Raw genomic sequence first — 17,356 nt, 5'->3', positions numbered from 1 at the left:
CTGTGCTTGTAGGCGTGTTTGTAGGCGGGTTTGCTGGAGAGAAGTGCTGAAGAGACAGACTGTGGCAAAGCAAACGGAGCCAGAAGTGGCCCAGTTCTGGGAAACAGAAAACACTGGCCCTGGCAGGCAGCAGCAACGGCCCAAAGGAAGCTGCAGCAAGGGTGCCCCATGGCTGAGAAGGCCTCAGAGGAGACAGGGCTGTGGAATGGGGCTTCTCCCCAGAATGCTTCGGTGAGTGATGGCAGTCACCTCAGTTTTGGGGGTGGGGGAGAATCAGACCTTTCTCTCTTCCCTCAGGAACTTCCTATTCTTACTCACCACTGAGAGCACAAAGTGAGGATATGATGACAGGGCTCTATTTCCTAGGCATCAAAAGGCTGAGGGGAGCAGATTCAGGGGTCTGGGGTTGGTGGGGAGATGAGGTACATTCCTACGGGGAAATGATGTGCTTGTAACTTGGGCTGACATAGCTTTTTCCCATAAGACTGCATCCCTAATTGTGCTCACACATACCAGGGCCTCTGGTGTCTTCTCGTCTCTGTGGCTGTCAAACTCAGTCTCAGTGGCAGTGAAGAGATGACACTGGACAGCAGGTGGCTTTCGTGGGAACACTATAATGTATGCTCTATATCACTATAACAGGCAGCCGTAAGATCTGGAAGAGAGCTAAAAGGAATAGACAACAGCCATGGGGCCAAGAGATTGTGGTACCAGGTTTCTGCCTTCATTTTATCTGAGAAATGGCCTTTGCCTGAAATTTCATTTTGGGTGTGGTTTGAGGCAGGAGGCTAAATTGGAAAACAGGAAACAGTTTTCACCCTCCACCCCCAACACACGCCACCCCACCTTTCTGTCTTTGCCTGCTATGGGGACAAGGATGGAGAGAAAGACAAGCACTAAGGCCTCCACACCCAAAAAGGGAGGCCCTCCATACCCAACAAGGGAGCCTTGTTGGGCTTTGAGTTTCTGGGACCTTACTTCAGCCAGGCCCAAGGAACCTGCCATTACTAGTTAGCTCTGCAGCCACATGGGGCCAATCCCCACATGGGTCCTAGGAGCCTTCACCACAACTGGAGCAGCTTGAATAAAACATTGTCAGTGGCAGCTTTGGGGACACTTTCTCTCTGAATGGTCTGACAATTCAGCCTCCACAGCTGAGAACTACAAACCAGGAGTGCTTGCAGGAATGCCTGCCCTTTCCCATGTCTTTTCTCCAATCCTGTTACTTGAAGTGCCAAGTGAAGGTCTGCCCCTAACTGGGCAGGAAATAAGAGGACAAGGTTGTGTGCAATCTACCTAAGAACTGTTAAAATAGCTTCTATCCACCCCCTTGACATATCTTTCTCACAACATGGAAGGCCAGGTGTAATTTTAGAAGTTCTAGAACTTCTTGAAGCAGCGGCTAGGACATGGTGATGCTGGGAATCAGTATGCAGTTGAAGTCATGGCCTGGCCCCCTTCTCTGCCCACCCTCAGCTCGGAAGACAACCTTTTACACTTCTGTGAGGTCACCCCATCTTGCGACTCACATTTCATCCATACCATCCACAGGCCTCGCGGCCTGGGGCAACTAGTTAGGACATACTGTCAATTTACAGCAGGCTGGATCTGGGATGAGGCCCCAGCAGGCCCTGGGAATGGGCTTGCAGCCATTTGCACAGGGAATTCTGGGGTCCTGGGTATCTGGAAGAGCAAATGCCTCAGCTCACAGACTCCTCAGTCCATAGGCAAAAGCATGGCCAGAGAAAAATAAGAGGGGACCAGGCCTCAGGCAGTGAGTGAGAGCTGTACTGAAAGTTTAGTAAAAGCCTGGATTGCCCCCAACACTTCAGCATCCCCCATATGCTTCCTGCCAGGCACCAGTCCTCAGCACATCACTGCATTTTTTTGGGACGTGGGCATTTCATCTTAGAACAAGGAACTTGTTCTCCCTGAGTTTCCTTCTAGTCTGTGCTTCTGACTCAGGAATTTGATCAGAAGTTAATACAAGGAGAAATTACAATGTAGCCCAGCAGGAGCTGAGCTGGTTACCTACAAATAAACCTGCTTTTGCTTTTTGGGGTGTCACCTGTCAGAAATTCAAGTGATGTTCTGACAGTCATGCTGATTAAGATGTCAGTGGAATAGATATTTAAGTATTTGAAAAATACAGGGAGTTTGTCAAAACCTCAGGAAGCATCTAACAAATCCTTCCTGAGAGCCAAGGAAAATATTTCAAAATGGGACAGAGGTTGTCTCCAACCCAGCCACGAATTTTTTTTTTTTTTTTTTTTTTTTTAAGGTTGAGCAGCTCCAGGGAGGCACCAGTGCCTGGTGGTGAATGAGGCTTAGGCCACAGTGAAGGGGCCTTGGAGGAAGCTGAGGAGCAGGGTCATGGCCCTCTTTCCTGCCTTTTCTCTGTCTTCCCATTCTGTGTCACTTTCCCCTGGGCCCCAGCACCCTCCTAAAAATCAGAACCCACCTGAATTTGAGGTCACCTCCACATACTGCTCCAGACACCAAAAGGCTCAACCCTCCTTCCTCACCAGTCCCTTTACCTTGATATCTAACTGGGGGGACTTTTGGTCAGGTGTTTTCTTGAAGAAACAATTTCTGAGCTAATTCATCTCCTTGCAATTGACTGTTGTCTCTCCTGCAGATATCTGCTTTGAAAAAATAAACAAGAAGCATGTTTGCACAAATAGATCTCTCAGCAATTGGTAGACTGTGCCTGAGCTGGTGGGGTGGGGGGGCGGTGAGAGACTGACCTTTGGGAACCAACAGCTTTCTGATCTGCCCTTGATCACCCAGGCGCTTCACTTTCCATCTCTGAGGGCAGAGACCCATTCACCACTTCCGCCTCCACCTCTGGCCTCACCTTGGTGGCCATGGCAGCCTGGAGGGCAAGGTGAAGTGGGAGTATAACTGACATTCTACTCTCAGGCTTACTCTCCCCAGTTGAAAAGATAGCTTGAAATATTTCAGACAAACCAGGTTAAATGGAGTGAGCTGCCATGTACCCACCAGTAATGCCCAAGAGCTTAGCAGCCCTCTTGCGTCATCTGTTTCCCTCCCTCTGCTAGCCCTCCTGCTCCTCAGAAATAGTCCTTCTGCTGAATTAGGTGTCTGTCTTTCCCATGTTTTCTGGATCATTTAGGATGTTTGTGGTAATAAAGTAAACATCAAACAATTTAAGTAGCTACTGTCTGCTGTTTCCATCCTCTCCCTGCACTCTGGGGACTATTTGCATGGGCCTGCAGCAGGCAGTAGCCTGCATTTACTTCCCTCCATTTCCGTTGGCCTGGAATGTCCTTTCCAAGATCCATTCATTTCTGTCATTGCGGCAATACTTTGACAACCATGGTCAAACGTTATTTTTACATAAGTTATAAGTAAAGTTATTTTCACATAAAGCTCAACCATAGGCTTAATATTAAGCCAGATGCAGGGAAAAGAAAGTTGAAGGCCAGCCCCAGCTCATGTCTTCCTAGAGCACAGAGACCACAAAACTCTCTTTTGTCCAGAGTTAGGGTCTTGTTTGCCATAGGTGGCTTGGGTTCAGGACTCACCAGCCTATGGTTGAGTTTCTCTGGGTCATGAACTACATTGGAGGGAAGCCCCAAAGCTCTCTCTGCAGGGAAGAGTAAATAAATGCTCTACTTTCTGGGTTGCATCTGCCAAGACCCATCTCTTGCTAATTCAGGATGTCAATGATGCTGACTGCTACTCTCCTCTCTTGAATCTCTGATCTCTGTCTTCTGCTTTGTCCTCAGCAGAAGGAGCCCCTCACCTGTGATGTCTCCCATCAGGGCTTCCAGGACAGCTTGTTCTCCTCTGAAAGTGACAACAGCCTATACTTCACCTACACTGGCCGTTCCAATACCTTGGAAGTCCAAGACCTCAACTATCAGGTAGAGGCACACCTGAGGGCAAGGTGGGAGGAGGAACAAGGAGGGTCAAACAGTTCCTCCAAGTGGAAGGGAAGGGTGAGCCCACTCTGGGGTCCCTCTGTCCCCAGGACAGACTTCAGTCCATGTAGATGCCTCATGTGTTGGATGCAAGCATTCCAGAGACTGCCCTCCCTCACCAAAGACACATATTAGAACTGGAGATTGAGATGAATAAAAAAGAGAATGTAGACCTTTGTGGAAACATTAAACCAAATGTATGACCCTGTGAGAAAAAAAAAATCTCTAAGACATTCTTTTTGCCTTACATTTTGAAAAAATTTAAAATTTTTGAACAAGTTGCAAAAATGGTATTTCCATAGACTCTTTGTCCAACATCCCCTAACATTAACATTTTACATATCCACATCAAAACTAAGAAATTAACCAAGGTATGATGGTGCTAATTAAATTATAGATCTTATTCAGATTTCTTCAGTTTCATATCTGTTTTGTAAAATGTATTCTTCCTGAAGCTAATAAAAGATCCAGAGTACAAGGACCACTGAACTGTCAGAGGTTCTCTGGAATCCCCTGGTCAGATTCAAAGACCCCTATTTCGCTCACCTCCCTGGGGGCATACCCAAGGTGACCCAGGTGGAACGTGGTGGGTCTGAGAATACAGAGGCCCGGGTCTGTTTGCCTGTGGTTGATGATTCACACCAGGGCCTTTCTCTGCTCTGCCACTTACTAGCTGGCCTTGAGCTAGTTACTTCACCGCTCTGAACCTCATTTACAAAACAGGAATTCTAACAGTACATAGAGATTGAATGAGATAATGGCTATATATGCCTTGCACATAGTAAACACTAGTTAGGTCATTAGTAAATTACTATTATTGTTGTTTAGTGAAGACATCATCTTGCTTCATGTGTTTTTATTTCTGTTCTATGATTGCACACAATTTTCAAGTCTGATCTTCAGACTTGGCAACTGCAGCTTCAAGTTCTCAGCCCGGTGGTGTCTATCCTCCACATTTGGTAGAACCTGGGTGGAGCCCACTGAGGTCTGTCATCTATCAGCAGCAGGATGTCTCCTGTAGGGAGTTGAATAGAAGTTGCTGAAACTCCCCCCCGCCCCCCGCCCCGGAGTCACTGTCCCTGAGGAATCTCCTGCTATCTCCCCTTAGGTGGACCTGGCCTCCCAGGTGCCTTGGTTTGAGCACCTGGCTCAATTCAAGATGCCTTGGACATCCCACAAGGACTCTCCTGAGCTGGGGATCCAGAACTTGAGCTTCAAAGTGAGGAGTGGGCAGATGCTGGCCATCATAGGGAGCACAGGTACATGAAGGGTTTATAGGGAGTGCGGTCCTTGGGCAGAATGGTCCTCAGGCAAATGGATGCTTCTCACAGAACCCTATGCTGAGTAGCAGAATGATACAACAGAGCAGTGGAGAGCAGGGGGATTGCTGACATGAACAGTGAGTTTGTTTCCTGCGCTTGCAGCTACAGCCCCTATCCTCTGTTAGCCCCTGCCTTTGTGCACATATGGAGGTGCGGATTTGAACTCCCCACAATATATAGCTATGCAAATGATTGGAAAACTAACAAAATTTGAGGGAAACCTTTTCCAGGAACATCAGCTTCAGGATGTAGTGGGGTTTTTTTAAAGATTTATTTATTTATGCAAGAGCTGGGGTACAAGTCAGAGATGTTGGAGGGTGAGAGGGTTCGCCAGAGACAGAGTGTGGAGCAGAACAGGAAGACAGGCTGAAGGCACTACTGAGGGGAGCAGTGGGCGAGGCAGGAGAGGTCTGCCGCACCATGTGGGTATCTCCTTGGCTGGCCAAGAATCAAACCTGCGCTGCAGAGGCTGCAAACAGCTTCACAGCTCTGCCCTCAACCCACTGAGGCACCAGGGAGGCCTGTAGTGTTCTTTTTTTAAGGGACTCCTCTAACACAAGGAACACCCATTCATTGCTTCCCCCCAAACAGATTCTGGTGGCCATCAGATAGCAGCGGTCACAGCCCCAACTCTCACTTCTCAGATACCCCTTCTAAGTGGTAGTTCAACCTTCGGACAACTGCAAAGATCAGGATTCTCAGAGCACTCAGCAGGTCTCATCTGCAGGCAAATTTTAAATTGCAGCACACCAGAGCTAAAAGGGGGCTTGGAGAACAGAGGTCATTATCTTTGTTATGTTCTATCTTTCTTTCTTCTTACCAGTATGGAAAGAAGTATGAAAATGCCCATTTTTGCATTTTACAGGAAGGTTTTCAAATGACCTAATGCTCAATAATTTTGAGTATTCATCTGTCCCTACACACACACACATGCACACACACCCCTGCATTTGACAGATGAGAAGACTAAAGTCTGGTGACATTGAGTGATTTGTCTGAGGACACACATTTAGTACAGACCTAAAACTAGAAATTTGGTCTTCTAACTCTCAGATCAAAGCATATCCCTGTGACATCCTTACCTGGAGATAAAGTGTCAGACAGGGCACTTTATACCTTTTAATTAATCATTTCCAGAGGTATTGATTACTCAACTTTTTAATCATCTGCTGCAAATTTTTACAATCTTCTGATAAGGAAGTTTGGTTTATTGTCTAACCAAAGATCAAATAATATGCTGTCTAATGCACTTTGTAACCGAAATGACACCCACAAGTCAAGTCCCACCCATTTCTGGCCCTGCCCCTGCAATTTTGATCTACATAAGAAAAAGGGAGATCATTCATAGGCCTATTTGATCTTTGTAAGTCCTTGACTTCTTGGAATCCCGGCAGTTTCTTTATGAACTGAGAATCTAGGAGACACATGGACCCATAGATAGCCATCAAGGTTAACACTGCCTACCTATGCCCTGGAGCCTCAATGCCCCTGATTTGTGCTTTGGAAAGTGAAATTCAGAGAGGTCAAGCAGGAATTACACTGTGCAGTCAGTCTCTAAGTCTTGTGACTGTAGTTTCAGCATTACTTAGCCTCAGGTTTACTTGATTGAAATTATGATGATTTAGTTTTATCAATTATACTTTATGTGACTTTACACACACACAAAGAATGCTGGGCAATATTTTAAATAACTTGAAGCAGCCTCAGGCAGTTTAGCATCTTATGAAAAATCAGCAGTAACCACAGGTGTTTTCGATTCATAGGAGATGTCAGCCATTTTATAAAGGCCTTGAATGCCAGTAGGTTTTTGCTCCTTGTTCATGGAGCAACTCCCTGATCACACCAGGCAGGTTCCCTGGAAAGGCTCACAAGGGTCTATTTAGGGAATGTCACTTTCTTCTCCTTGACTAGGAAACCCATCGGCAAAGCCCCTGGGGCTCCCACTAGCTGTATCTGCTATTGTTATTGGACAAGAGAGCAGGTCTGCAGCCCCTCAGCCTCATCCCAACCTCCCCCACAAAACAGGTGGATAAGTTAACAACATACCAGCGGCTGTCCACAGTTCCTCTGGCCAGTCACAGGGACAGACCAGGGGTCCCGCTCCCAGGTCAGGAAAGGGCTTTTGAGGCCCTCTGCTCAAGATTGAAAAGAGGACTTCACAGACACTGGTGAGAGCGGGTGAGGAGTCAGCATTTATTGATTTTGAAAGAGCAAGAAGTGAGTGCTCCGAGGACAACTCTTTGGGCATAAGAGAGATTGGGGAGGTGCTGGGTCTAGGGGCATATATAAGTTTCAGGAATGGGATTTGAGCACAAAGGGATTAAACTCTATTGCCTGAGAAAGCAAGAAAAGTAGGCTCGGCTAATTATTGTCCATTATTGTGGTTAACTGTGGGCACCAGTCAAGTGCAGCTTGGTGGTGCAGGATGTGGGACTATCCTTGAGGTGAACACCTCTTGGAGGCTGAGTGCCCACATCTCCAAGTTGAACAGGTCTAGTCTCAAGGTCTGTGACTCCCCTTTGCTGCTGGGTCTTTTAACTCCCCCTTTCCCATACAGTCAACTAAGCTTCGAAAAGATAATGCAGGAATGCCCAAGCTGGGAGAAGATAGCAAAACAATAACAACAACAAAACCAATGTGCCAAGGAAATTTAAGGCAGCTGGTGTCCCAGCCTGAAGTCATATGGTTGAACCTCTTGTTTACCAGCCCATGGGAACAGTGCAGCTGAACAGGAAAATTTCTGCAAAGTTCTTCCTTGAGACCTGTCCTGTCCTTGTAATCTCAATATCTGACACGGGGCAGGGAGAGGAGCCAGAATCTTCCCTCTGCTTCCTCTCCCGGCTATTTTGCACCACCTGATCTCTCAGGGACTTGAATGAGGTGCGCAGAGGAGGCAGGGTGCAGTTTGCACTCCACACTGAGAGCACCTAGCTTTTAGTGGAAAGCTCACCCGGGAAGCTTCTTGTTTGGGTTTTTTTGGCACTGAGGGCATGTGGCTGCCTGCAGGAGGCATGTGAGTGTGGCAAGGAGACATGGTTACATGTTATGGACTGGCATTTTCCTTCTTTGAAAATAACTTGGAAAATTTGCTCTCCAAAAAAGAAATTTTCAGTAAGGAAACTAAAATCACACCTGGTTGAGTTGGACAGAGTTTGCCCCCAGCATAGTTTGCAAGAAGGTGTCCCCAGAATCTGAACCCAACTAATATTTGCAGTTGTCAAAGAAAGAGTTACCTGGAATGCTTCTGGAAATCTGATCCAATCTGAAACTTACTTTCCCAAATTGATAGTAATTGCTGTCATTAAAAAATGGATGGTGTTCACTTGTGTGCAATGGATCTTTTTTTTAAAAGAAAGTAAAAAGAACCATTGATAAAAATAAGAGACTAATGTTAACTCAATAAAAATTTATTTGGAGATGGATGTAGAGAAATTCAGAACACACATGGACACTGTGCTGTAATTTTCAAATCATCTCCACATCTGTTATTTCTCTATTTTTTTCTTCCATATTTCTCAATATGGTTTTTTTTTTTAAAGAGGTATGTATTTTTATTTATTTATTTGTTTGTTTATACATGTACTGGGTACAGTCAGAAGCATGGGAGGGTGAGAGAATTCACCAGAGCCAGAGCGGGGAGCAGAGCAGGCAGAAGGACCGAAGTACACTGCTGAGGGGAGCAACAGGCGGCAGGAGAGGTCTGCGCGCCATGCGGGACCCTCCTCCGGTGGCCTGGGAGCAGCCGGGGATCGAACCGGCACCCGCAGAGGCTGCAACCCAGCACTGCAACCCAGCGCTCAACTGCTGCGCCACCGGGGAGGCCCTTTTTTTGCATTTTTAAAAAGACACCCTATTAATTCTCCAGATTAGCCTTTCCCACAAAGGCAGCTTTTGAGCCAGTGACATTGAATGATGAAATGTTGCTGGCAAGTTTGCCAGCCCAAAGTAGTTAAGCTTCACAGTGCAATTTAGGAAGACTTGCTTGAGGTGGAGAGCAGGGAAGTGAGGGGGTGGGGAGGAGTCCTGCCTAGCACAGGCAGGCCTTGCACCTGGACTCCCAACTGCTTCCTGTGAAGCAGCCGGTGGCTGACCCCACCTGAACCTCCAATGTTAATGTCCTTCTAACCCTGTAAGTGTGCAGATGAATGTTCTGATGCGCCAGGTGCTGGGTCTGCCCCCCACAGGCCTCGGCCTTAGGGGCCAATTCCTCCTGCGAGGCTAGAGTCTTCCAAAGTGGCTAGAGAGGATGCAGAGAGCAGTGGCTTCCAGGCTGATCCCATCAGAAGCTCTGTTCTCAGGGTGTCTTTGCTGATTTTGCAGACTGTGGGAGAGCATCTTTGCTGGATGTGATTACCGGACGAGGCCCCGGGGGCAAGAATAAATCCGGTCAAATCTGGATCAACGGGCAACCCAGCACCCCTCAGCTGGTGAGGAAGTGCGTGGCCCATGTGCGCCAGCATGACCAGCTACTCCCCAACCTGACCGTCCGTGAGACCCTGGCTTTTGTTGCCCAGTTGCGCCTGCCCAGAACCTTCTCCCAGGCCCAGCGTGACAAAAGGGTAACCAACTGTCCCTGGTAACCTCCAAAAGCCGTGACTTCCTTCCCCTCCCTGCCTCCTACCCCTCCCTATGCAGGCCCCAGTTCACCATCAGCATCTGGAAGTCTGACAGGTGCTCAGCTAGTCCTTTAGTCCTCTTCTCCTTACCCCTCCCCTTCATCTTCATCTTCTCCTCCACAACCCCCCAACCCCCAAGGTGCCCTTCACAGCATGGGAAAAAAGTGTGCTGAGAATTTGTTTACTTGTTTTCTGGTCCTCTGGGTGAGTAGCGAGCCTAGGGCGTGTTCCCCCTAGGAACATGCCTTGGGGCCAGGAACCATGCCCTGCAGGCCAGAACTGCTCAGCAACAATCAGGGAACAAAAGATGAATGAGGGAAACAAGAAACAATACCCGAACTATAAACCGTAGAGATGAGCTGGCAGTTTTATACTTTGGAACAATGTCTGGCCCTGAGCGACCTGCACAGGGGCCTCTAAAGCCCTGTGCACCTCTCCCCGTGGCAGGTGGATGATGTGATCGCGGAACTGCGGCTGCGGCAGTGTGCCAACACGCGCGTGGGCAACACATACGTGCGTGGGGTGTCCGGGGGTGAGCGGCGGAGAGTCAGCATTGGGGTGCAGCTTCTTTGGAACCCAGGTGTGGGCCACAGGTCGCGGGCAGGTGGGGCGTGAGGGGCCTGTTGCCCACCTCTGCTGGGATCCCTCCTGCCGGGGCCCCCAGACTCATGGGGTTCTTTTCTCTGCTGGGAAGGGATCCTCATTCTGGATGAACCCACCTCTGGGCTTGACAGCTTCACAGCCCACAATCTGGTGAAGACTTTGTCCAGGCTGGCCAAAGGCAACAGGTTGGTGCTCATCTCCCTCCATCAGCCCCGGTCGGACATCTTCAGGCTGTTTGACCTGGTACTCCTGATGACATCTGGCACCACCGTCTACCTCGGGGCAGCCCATCACATGGTCCAGTATTTTACAGCCATCGGCCACCCCTGCCCTCGCTACAGCAACCCTGCCGACTTCTATGGTGAGCCAGCGGGGCCAGGGGCCTGGTACACGGGGTGCCCCCATCATTTCACCTGTCAGAGCCTGGTGAAAATATGCTCTGGGCAGTGCAGGATCCAGGATTGCCATAGGCTGAGGGGGGAGCAGAGCATGCATCATTTGGCCAAGTATCACACACTAGGGACACAGGCCTGGTAAAAGCGGCCTCCGACATAGATCAGAGAAATATCTTATGGGCCCAAGAAACAAGAAAACTGCAAGTCCCAGGGCTTGATCGAAGAGGGTTTGGATCAGTTTCTAGAACTGTGGTCTTTCTTTAGACTCTGTAGGGAAACTTAGAATATCTGAGGTCAGGAGGCCACCAGGAAATCCTAAAGCTGTGCATGGGAACCCCGAGGTACTAGGTGGTGCCGGGAGTCCCAGGGTATGGGCAGACCCAGTCATTTTGGTAATCTTGGCCAGTGAAGCTCTAGATATGAAAACCGCTGTCAAAACAGAGTTACATTTCTGCTTTCAGTCCTGAGTCCTCAGTGCATGGCCCTCAGAGGAAGTGTGTTCCCCTTGCTTTATTGGGGCCCAAAGGTGCCTTTCAGGTGCTTGCCCTGTTACCAGCACCCAGATTCCAAGTGCTGAGGAATGATATGGCTGTTGGAAGAGGCCGCACATTTGTGCCAGGGCCGGAGAGCAGTAACGTGACCTTCCCATAGGTCCCCTGAGCCCCAAACTGCCTCCCAGGCCAACCAGGTGTTGCTAGGGCCTCACTGATAAACATAATGACAGAGCCCATCTTCTTGAGGGCAGAGACAGGCCCAAAGGTGCCAGGTTCCAGAGGATGTCCCGTTGACCCTCATGCCCCTTTATAGATGAAGGGGCCAGAGCAGGAAGAACTGAAGCCCTTGTGCAAGACACAGAACTGGGAGTCCCGACAGGTGTGCGCATGCCCACCTAGATTGCTGGCCCTGCTGCCCACATCCTCCTCCTGGCACCAACCCTCCATCTCTCCCCCAGGAGAAATGGCCACTTTCTGGCCACCGCCCTCACCCTGTGTATTCGCACTGTGTGAACTCACAGATACCAACACCCTCCCTGTGCGAATGTGATGTGTGCGAACGTGACAAATTGGCTTCCTGCCAGTGTTTCAGCCTCGGGCCAGCCATCCTCAAATAAGGGGGCAGAGGGCACCTGCCAACCTGGCCATCCAGAGCAACACGCAGTAACCCCAGACAGGGGTTACTAGAAGTCAAATGCCCAGATCTGTAATACCTTCCCTTTTTCTTTATTTTATATTATTATCATTTTTTTAATATGGGGAGGGGGATGCATTTTTTTTAATATGGGGGATCCTATTTGCCAGCTTTGGGATATATGACTCTTAGCAACCTAGGGTATAGGGCATGCCAGTGCCCAGAGGTTCTGAGCTATAGCCCTGGACATGAGGAGACACATGGGTTTACACCCCACCCTGGTTGTTATCCTGCCTTGAGGTATATCGTGAAAACGGGAGGAGAGGGGAGTCAGAGAGGTTAGGAGGTTTTTACCTAAGGGAGAAGTGGAGCTGGGATGGGTTTTTTTTTTTTTTTTTTTTAAAGAATTTATTTATTTATGCATACAAGAGCTGGGGTGGGGGCTGTGTGTGAGAGGACTCACCAGATGCAGAGTGGGGAACAGAACAGGCAGACTGACCAAAATACAATGCTGAGGGGAGCAATGGTTTTATGGAAGCATGGCTGTGCCTTTCTGACATTTTGGGGGCCTTTTAAGAGGAGGCTGTGACTTGGGGCTACCAGGTGCTCCCCACAGGGTAACCTGGAGGCGGGTGTGTATCAGTTGGGTTCTGCAGCTGGTCTTGTTGCCTCCCTCTCCCCCAGCAGTGAGAAATCTACATATAATTGTCTGGACCCTGGTACCCTCTGGCCAAAACACTCCCCAACCCCCCTTCAGGTTAGGCTGCTTGGGAAACCAAATTGGAAATTTACATGAGAACTGGAAAGGTCAGTAGCCCAGATTAGTCAAAGCCCTGGCAGCCCACCTTCTCACCAAAGGCAGGCTTTTAGGGGCAGCAGGGTCCTCACAATCTTCTGAAATGGCCTTAGTGGAGCCAGAACCTAACTGTGCTTTGGTGTTTGGCTCTGAAGGCTCAGTGCCTCCTGCTCTGTCCTGGGAATGTTCCCATAATGAACCTGGTCGGGGAGGGACAGAGGCCTGTACCCACAGGTCCTCCACTGTTGTCCCATCCCCTGTAGATGGGGCCAGGCCCAGCAGGGCAGGGAACCAGTCCTGGGCATCTCTGCTGCTCTCTGCTTTCACCTCACTTCATGGTCCACTTTCAGATGGTGGGGAGCATGTCCTGGAGCCCCCCAGAGCTGACTAACCCCAACCCCTCCCATGTGAGCAAACTGGGTCGCCCATCGCCCTGTATGCTCTGCTTACAGTGGACCTGACCAGCATCGACAGACGAAGCAGAGAGCGGGAAGTGGCTACCAGGGAGAAGGCTCAGACACTTGCCGCCTTGTTTCGAGAAAAAGTACGTGACTTTGATGACTTTCTGTGGAGAGCAGAGGTGACGGAACTGAGCCCAGACTCTTGTCCAGGGAGGTAAGGTGGCTAGGATGACTATGGTGATGGAGCCCTACAGAAGGGGTCCGCCCCAACCCCCATGACACACTCTCCCTTGGCACAGCCCGGGCCTCCCGAGAGACACCGACCACCTCCCGACTCCGGACAAACTGCCTGGGCCCGTGCATCAGTTCACCACGCTGATCCGGTAATTGTCTGCATTGCCTTGCCTCCACCACCAAGTCTTTGTCGTGTCAAATCAAACCCTTTCTGTCTACTGTGAATCTGGAGGAGGAAGTGTGAGGTAGAGTCAATAGGAAAATATAGGTCTTCCTTGGCATCCTAATGCAGTCATAATCTTTACCCTCTGAGTCCATACTGATGGTCAAAACAGTTTCAGGCTTTTGCTCTTACAAGTATACGGCAGATGTCCTTGTGCAAGTGTCTTTATGGACCTGACTGGTAATTTATTCCCTCGGGATAACTTTAAGTGAAATGTAAACCTGCTACCTCAGCCCGTCATTTATCAAGCCCCTCCCGTGAGACGGGCCTGCTGTCCGTTATCCTCTGTCTCACAGCAGCTCTGTGAGGTGGGCATTTTGCAGATGAGAAAAGTGAGCGTAATAGAAATGAAATGATGTTTCCAAGCTCACCGGGCTGTTGAATGCTGCTCCCTCAGCACCTCTTTTGTTTCTTCAGTCGGCAGATCTCCAATGACTTCCGAGACCTGCCCACCCTCCTCATCCATGGGGTGGAGGCCTGCCTGATGTCACTGATCATTGGGTTCCTCTACTACAGTCACGGGAGCATCAAGCTCTCCCTGATGGACACGGTGGCCCTCTTGTTCATGATCGGGGCTCTTATCCCTTTCAATGTGATCCTGGACGTCATCGCCAAGTGTGAGTGTCACTCGCCCTCTGTGTCACTCGCCCTCCGTGACTCACACCTGGAGCAGCTGGATGGCCTGGGTTCTGCCCCTTTGGGAGCTGGTCCAAGGCCGGCTGACCTGTGTTCCTCTGGGCTCCTGGGGAAAATGGTTTGCTAAATAATTTCATCATGGCTGTGAAATAAAAGACAATAATTGTTATTTTAAAGTTCACACATTAATATTAGCATGCAAATGAAAGCAAATTACAAAGGAGCCTTAGCCGTTCCTGTCCTAACGGGATTCATACTTGACAGCAATGCATAAGTCACAGAATCACAAACATCGAGGTTAGGATGGCTTTATTCAGGCTGCCTGTTCTCTCTCTCTTTTTTATTTTTTTTGTAGAAGAACTGGGGTGTAGGCCAGGGGTGTGGGGGTGAGAAGATTCAAAAAAGATAAAATGGGGAGCAGAACAGGCAGACTGACTGAAATACACTGCTGAGGGAAGTAGTGGGCGAGACAGGAGAGGTCTGCTGCGCCGTGGGGGTCAGCTACCTGGCCGGGGATCAAATTCAGGGCATAGTGGTTTCAACGGTATAAGGAACGCAGGCAATATAACTCTTCTTCATTGTATTCAGACTCTAAAGCAGAGACGCTGTAAATTAATTTCACTTTTTCATTCTTCTTTTCCTCTTCCCTTCCTAGGTCATTCGGAGAGGGCGATGCTTTACTATGAGCTAGAAGATGGACTGTACACCGCAGGGCCATATTTCTTTGCCAAGGTGACTGGGGAGGGCTGAGTGTGAGTGAGGTGGAGGTCAGGGGGTAAGGCACAGAAAGCTGGACCCCACGGGCAGCATTTTGAGGAACCTTGGGACCCTGCTTCACCTGTGGTTGCAGATGCCTCGTTCCTTGAGGGAATTTCAGACACTTGATAGATTTTAAGCATTTCCCGGAAGGCCAGGACTGTACACCAGGAACAACACTTTTCTGGCCATCAGAAACCTAAAAAGAACTTGTGGGAAGCCGAGACTGCATAGTACAGCTCACCTCTCCACTCTTACCACATCCCTGGAAGCTGGTCAGCAGGAATTGGCTCTCGATTTGAAGAACGGGGTGCTCAGAGAGGTTATGCAACTGTCTCACAGCCACACAGCTACTAGATCTGGGCAGACCAGGTGGGGACTGGGAGTCAGGTCTTAGGAGAGCAGAACCCTCCTGCCATGATCACAGGGCCAGCTGCTTCCCTGGAGGAAATAACTTTGCGCTCCCAGGAGATGCACTTGCGTACACAACGGGAGCCACTGTGAGTTCATGCTTATGAGTCCCATGTGCCTGCACCCACCTAACCTGAAGCAGCCTGGTCACCAGGCAGGAAGGCTGGCATTGTCAGGGGTGCCCCTGAACATTTAAGGGATAATAGCAAACTAAGTCGTTAATTCCACATCCATGTGAGAGCTGTTCATTGTAGATCCTAGGGGAGCTTCCAGAACACTGTGCCTATATCATCATTTATGGGATGCCCACCTACTGGCTGACCAACCTACGCCCAGGGCCGGAGCCCTTCCTGCTGCACTTCCTGCTCGTGTGGCTGGTGGTCTTCTGTTGCAGGACCATGGCCTTGACCACTGCAGCCCTGTTCCCCACCTTCCACATGTCCTCCTTCTGCGGCAACGCTCTCTACAATTCCTTCTACCTCACCGGGGGCTTCATAATAAGGCTGGACAATCTGTGGACAGGTGAGGCCTGTTTTCCTTACCTGCTCAAGTTTTTGAGGTTTACGAGTGGCTGGGTTGAGTCTGTTGCTCATCTTTCCCTGGAGAGGAAACTCATCATTTAGGTGTGGAGCAGGTGCCCTTGCCAGCTGTCTTGTGTGCCAAGGGAGTGACTCCACAAGAGGGTGCGGATGGCACCTTCTCACATGGCCCAGATGACATAGAGACAGAGGTCTCCCTGGGTTCTCCCTCACCTCCACACTCACCAGTGCCAAGCCTGCCTCTCAGCTTGCCTCCCAACCCTGGCTTTATCTGGTCTCTGACCACTGCGGTAGTTATGTCTGAGACCCTGGTCTTTCCAGATCCTCTTAGCAGGGTGAGCTGAGGCACAAATCCATGCGGCTGCTTTGTTTGACCCCGGCTGGGGCTACTTACGCCCTGCTGTCTCCACCAGTTCTGAAGCCCTCATCACAGCCTCGACTCCCCATTCAGCTGCACCCTCTTCTCTAAGGAGAACCATTCCCATTGTCCTTCCTTCAGCCAGGCCTTTCCTGGACAACCCAGGCAGGATTCCTTGCCTTTTCCTTTTCCCTTCCTTCCCATGATGCTGCCACTGGGTGGGGACGCAGACTCAGAAATCGCTGGGTTGGGGCTGCTGAACTCGGTGAAGCTGAGGCATGTGATGGATTACATGGGAGCTTGTGATGAGTCAAATGTAGGGAGGTCCTGACACCACTCGCCCCTCAGCTCCAGGCCACACCCCAAGCTGCCCTCCACCTCCCTGCACTTTTCCCCTCCTGCTCGCTCAGGAGACTTGCTTCCCTGGGTCAGAGCCACTGCAGCACCCTGCCCATGTGTGCTTCCTGGGGAGCAGGTGTCTGGCCTGCATGAATCTCATCACATGCACCTCCCTGTCTTCAGTGCCTGCCTGGATTTCCAAACTGTCCTTCCTTCGGTGGTGTTTTGAAGGGCTGATGCAGATTCACTTTAAAGGGCAAATGTATCACTTGGCAGTCGGCAACCTCACAGTCCCTATCCGGGGAGATGATGTAAGTAACCAAGGCCTCGGGCGCTAAAGGGTGGTGTCCCTCCAAGCAGCTGCTGATAGGCTCACTGGTGTCTGTGTCCCTAGATCCTCAGCTACATGAGCCTGGACTCGTACCCGCTCTACACTATCTACCTCATCCTCATTGGCATCAGCGGTGGCTTCTTGGTTCTGTACTATTTGTCATTAAGGTTCATCAAACAGAAATCAAGTCAAGACTGGTGATTCATGTTCAGACTCCTGACTTTTGGTGGGAGAGTCGAGAAGACTCTTCAGCTGCACTCCTTTCGTCCCAAGGAGCCCCTTCCTCCTGAGGAGCCCCTTCCTGGGCATAAGGAGGGCAGT

General features: G+C 49.8%; 1 protein-coding gene across 1 annotated transcript; it reads left to right on the top strand.

Annotated features, from left to right (window-relative positions):
• The first annotated feature begins 168 nt into the window (after nt 1-168).
• Nucleotides 169-17,356, top strand: ABCG8 (ATP binding cassette subfamily G member 8). The gene is made up of 13 exons (XM_037528965.2): nt 169-231; nt 3,789-3,890; nt 5,056-5,206; nt 9,590-9,828; nt 10,333-10,465; nt 10,580-10,849; nt 13,260-13,422; nt 13,508-13,591; nt 14,083-14,282; nt 14,957-15,033; nt 15,723-15,990; nt 16,888-17,015; nt 17,099-17,356. The coding sequence occupies exons 1-13, from the start codon at nt 169-171 to the stop codon at nt 17,234-17,236; spliced, it is 2,016 nt and encodes a 671-aa protein (XP_037384862.1). The 3' UTR covers nt 17,237-17,356.

The sequence above is a fragment of the Talpa occidentalis genome, unplaced genomic scaffold (assembly GCF_014898055.3).
Source record: "Talpa occidentalis isolate TD23 unplaced genomic scaffold, MPIMG_talOcc4v2.1 talOcc4.5, whole genome shotgun sequence".
In the NCBI taxonomy this organism is placed as follows: Eukaryota; Metazoa; Chordata; class Mammalia; order Eulipotyphla; family Talpidae; genus Talpa; species Talpa occidentalis.
Note: the sequence above shows the minus strand (reverse complement) of the source record. Positions and strands in the feature narration are given on the sequence as shown.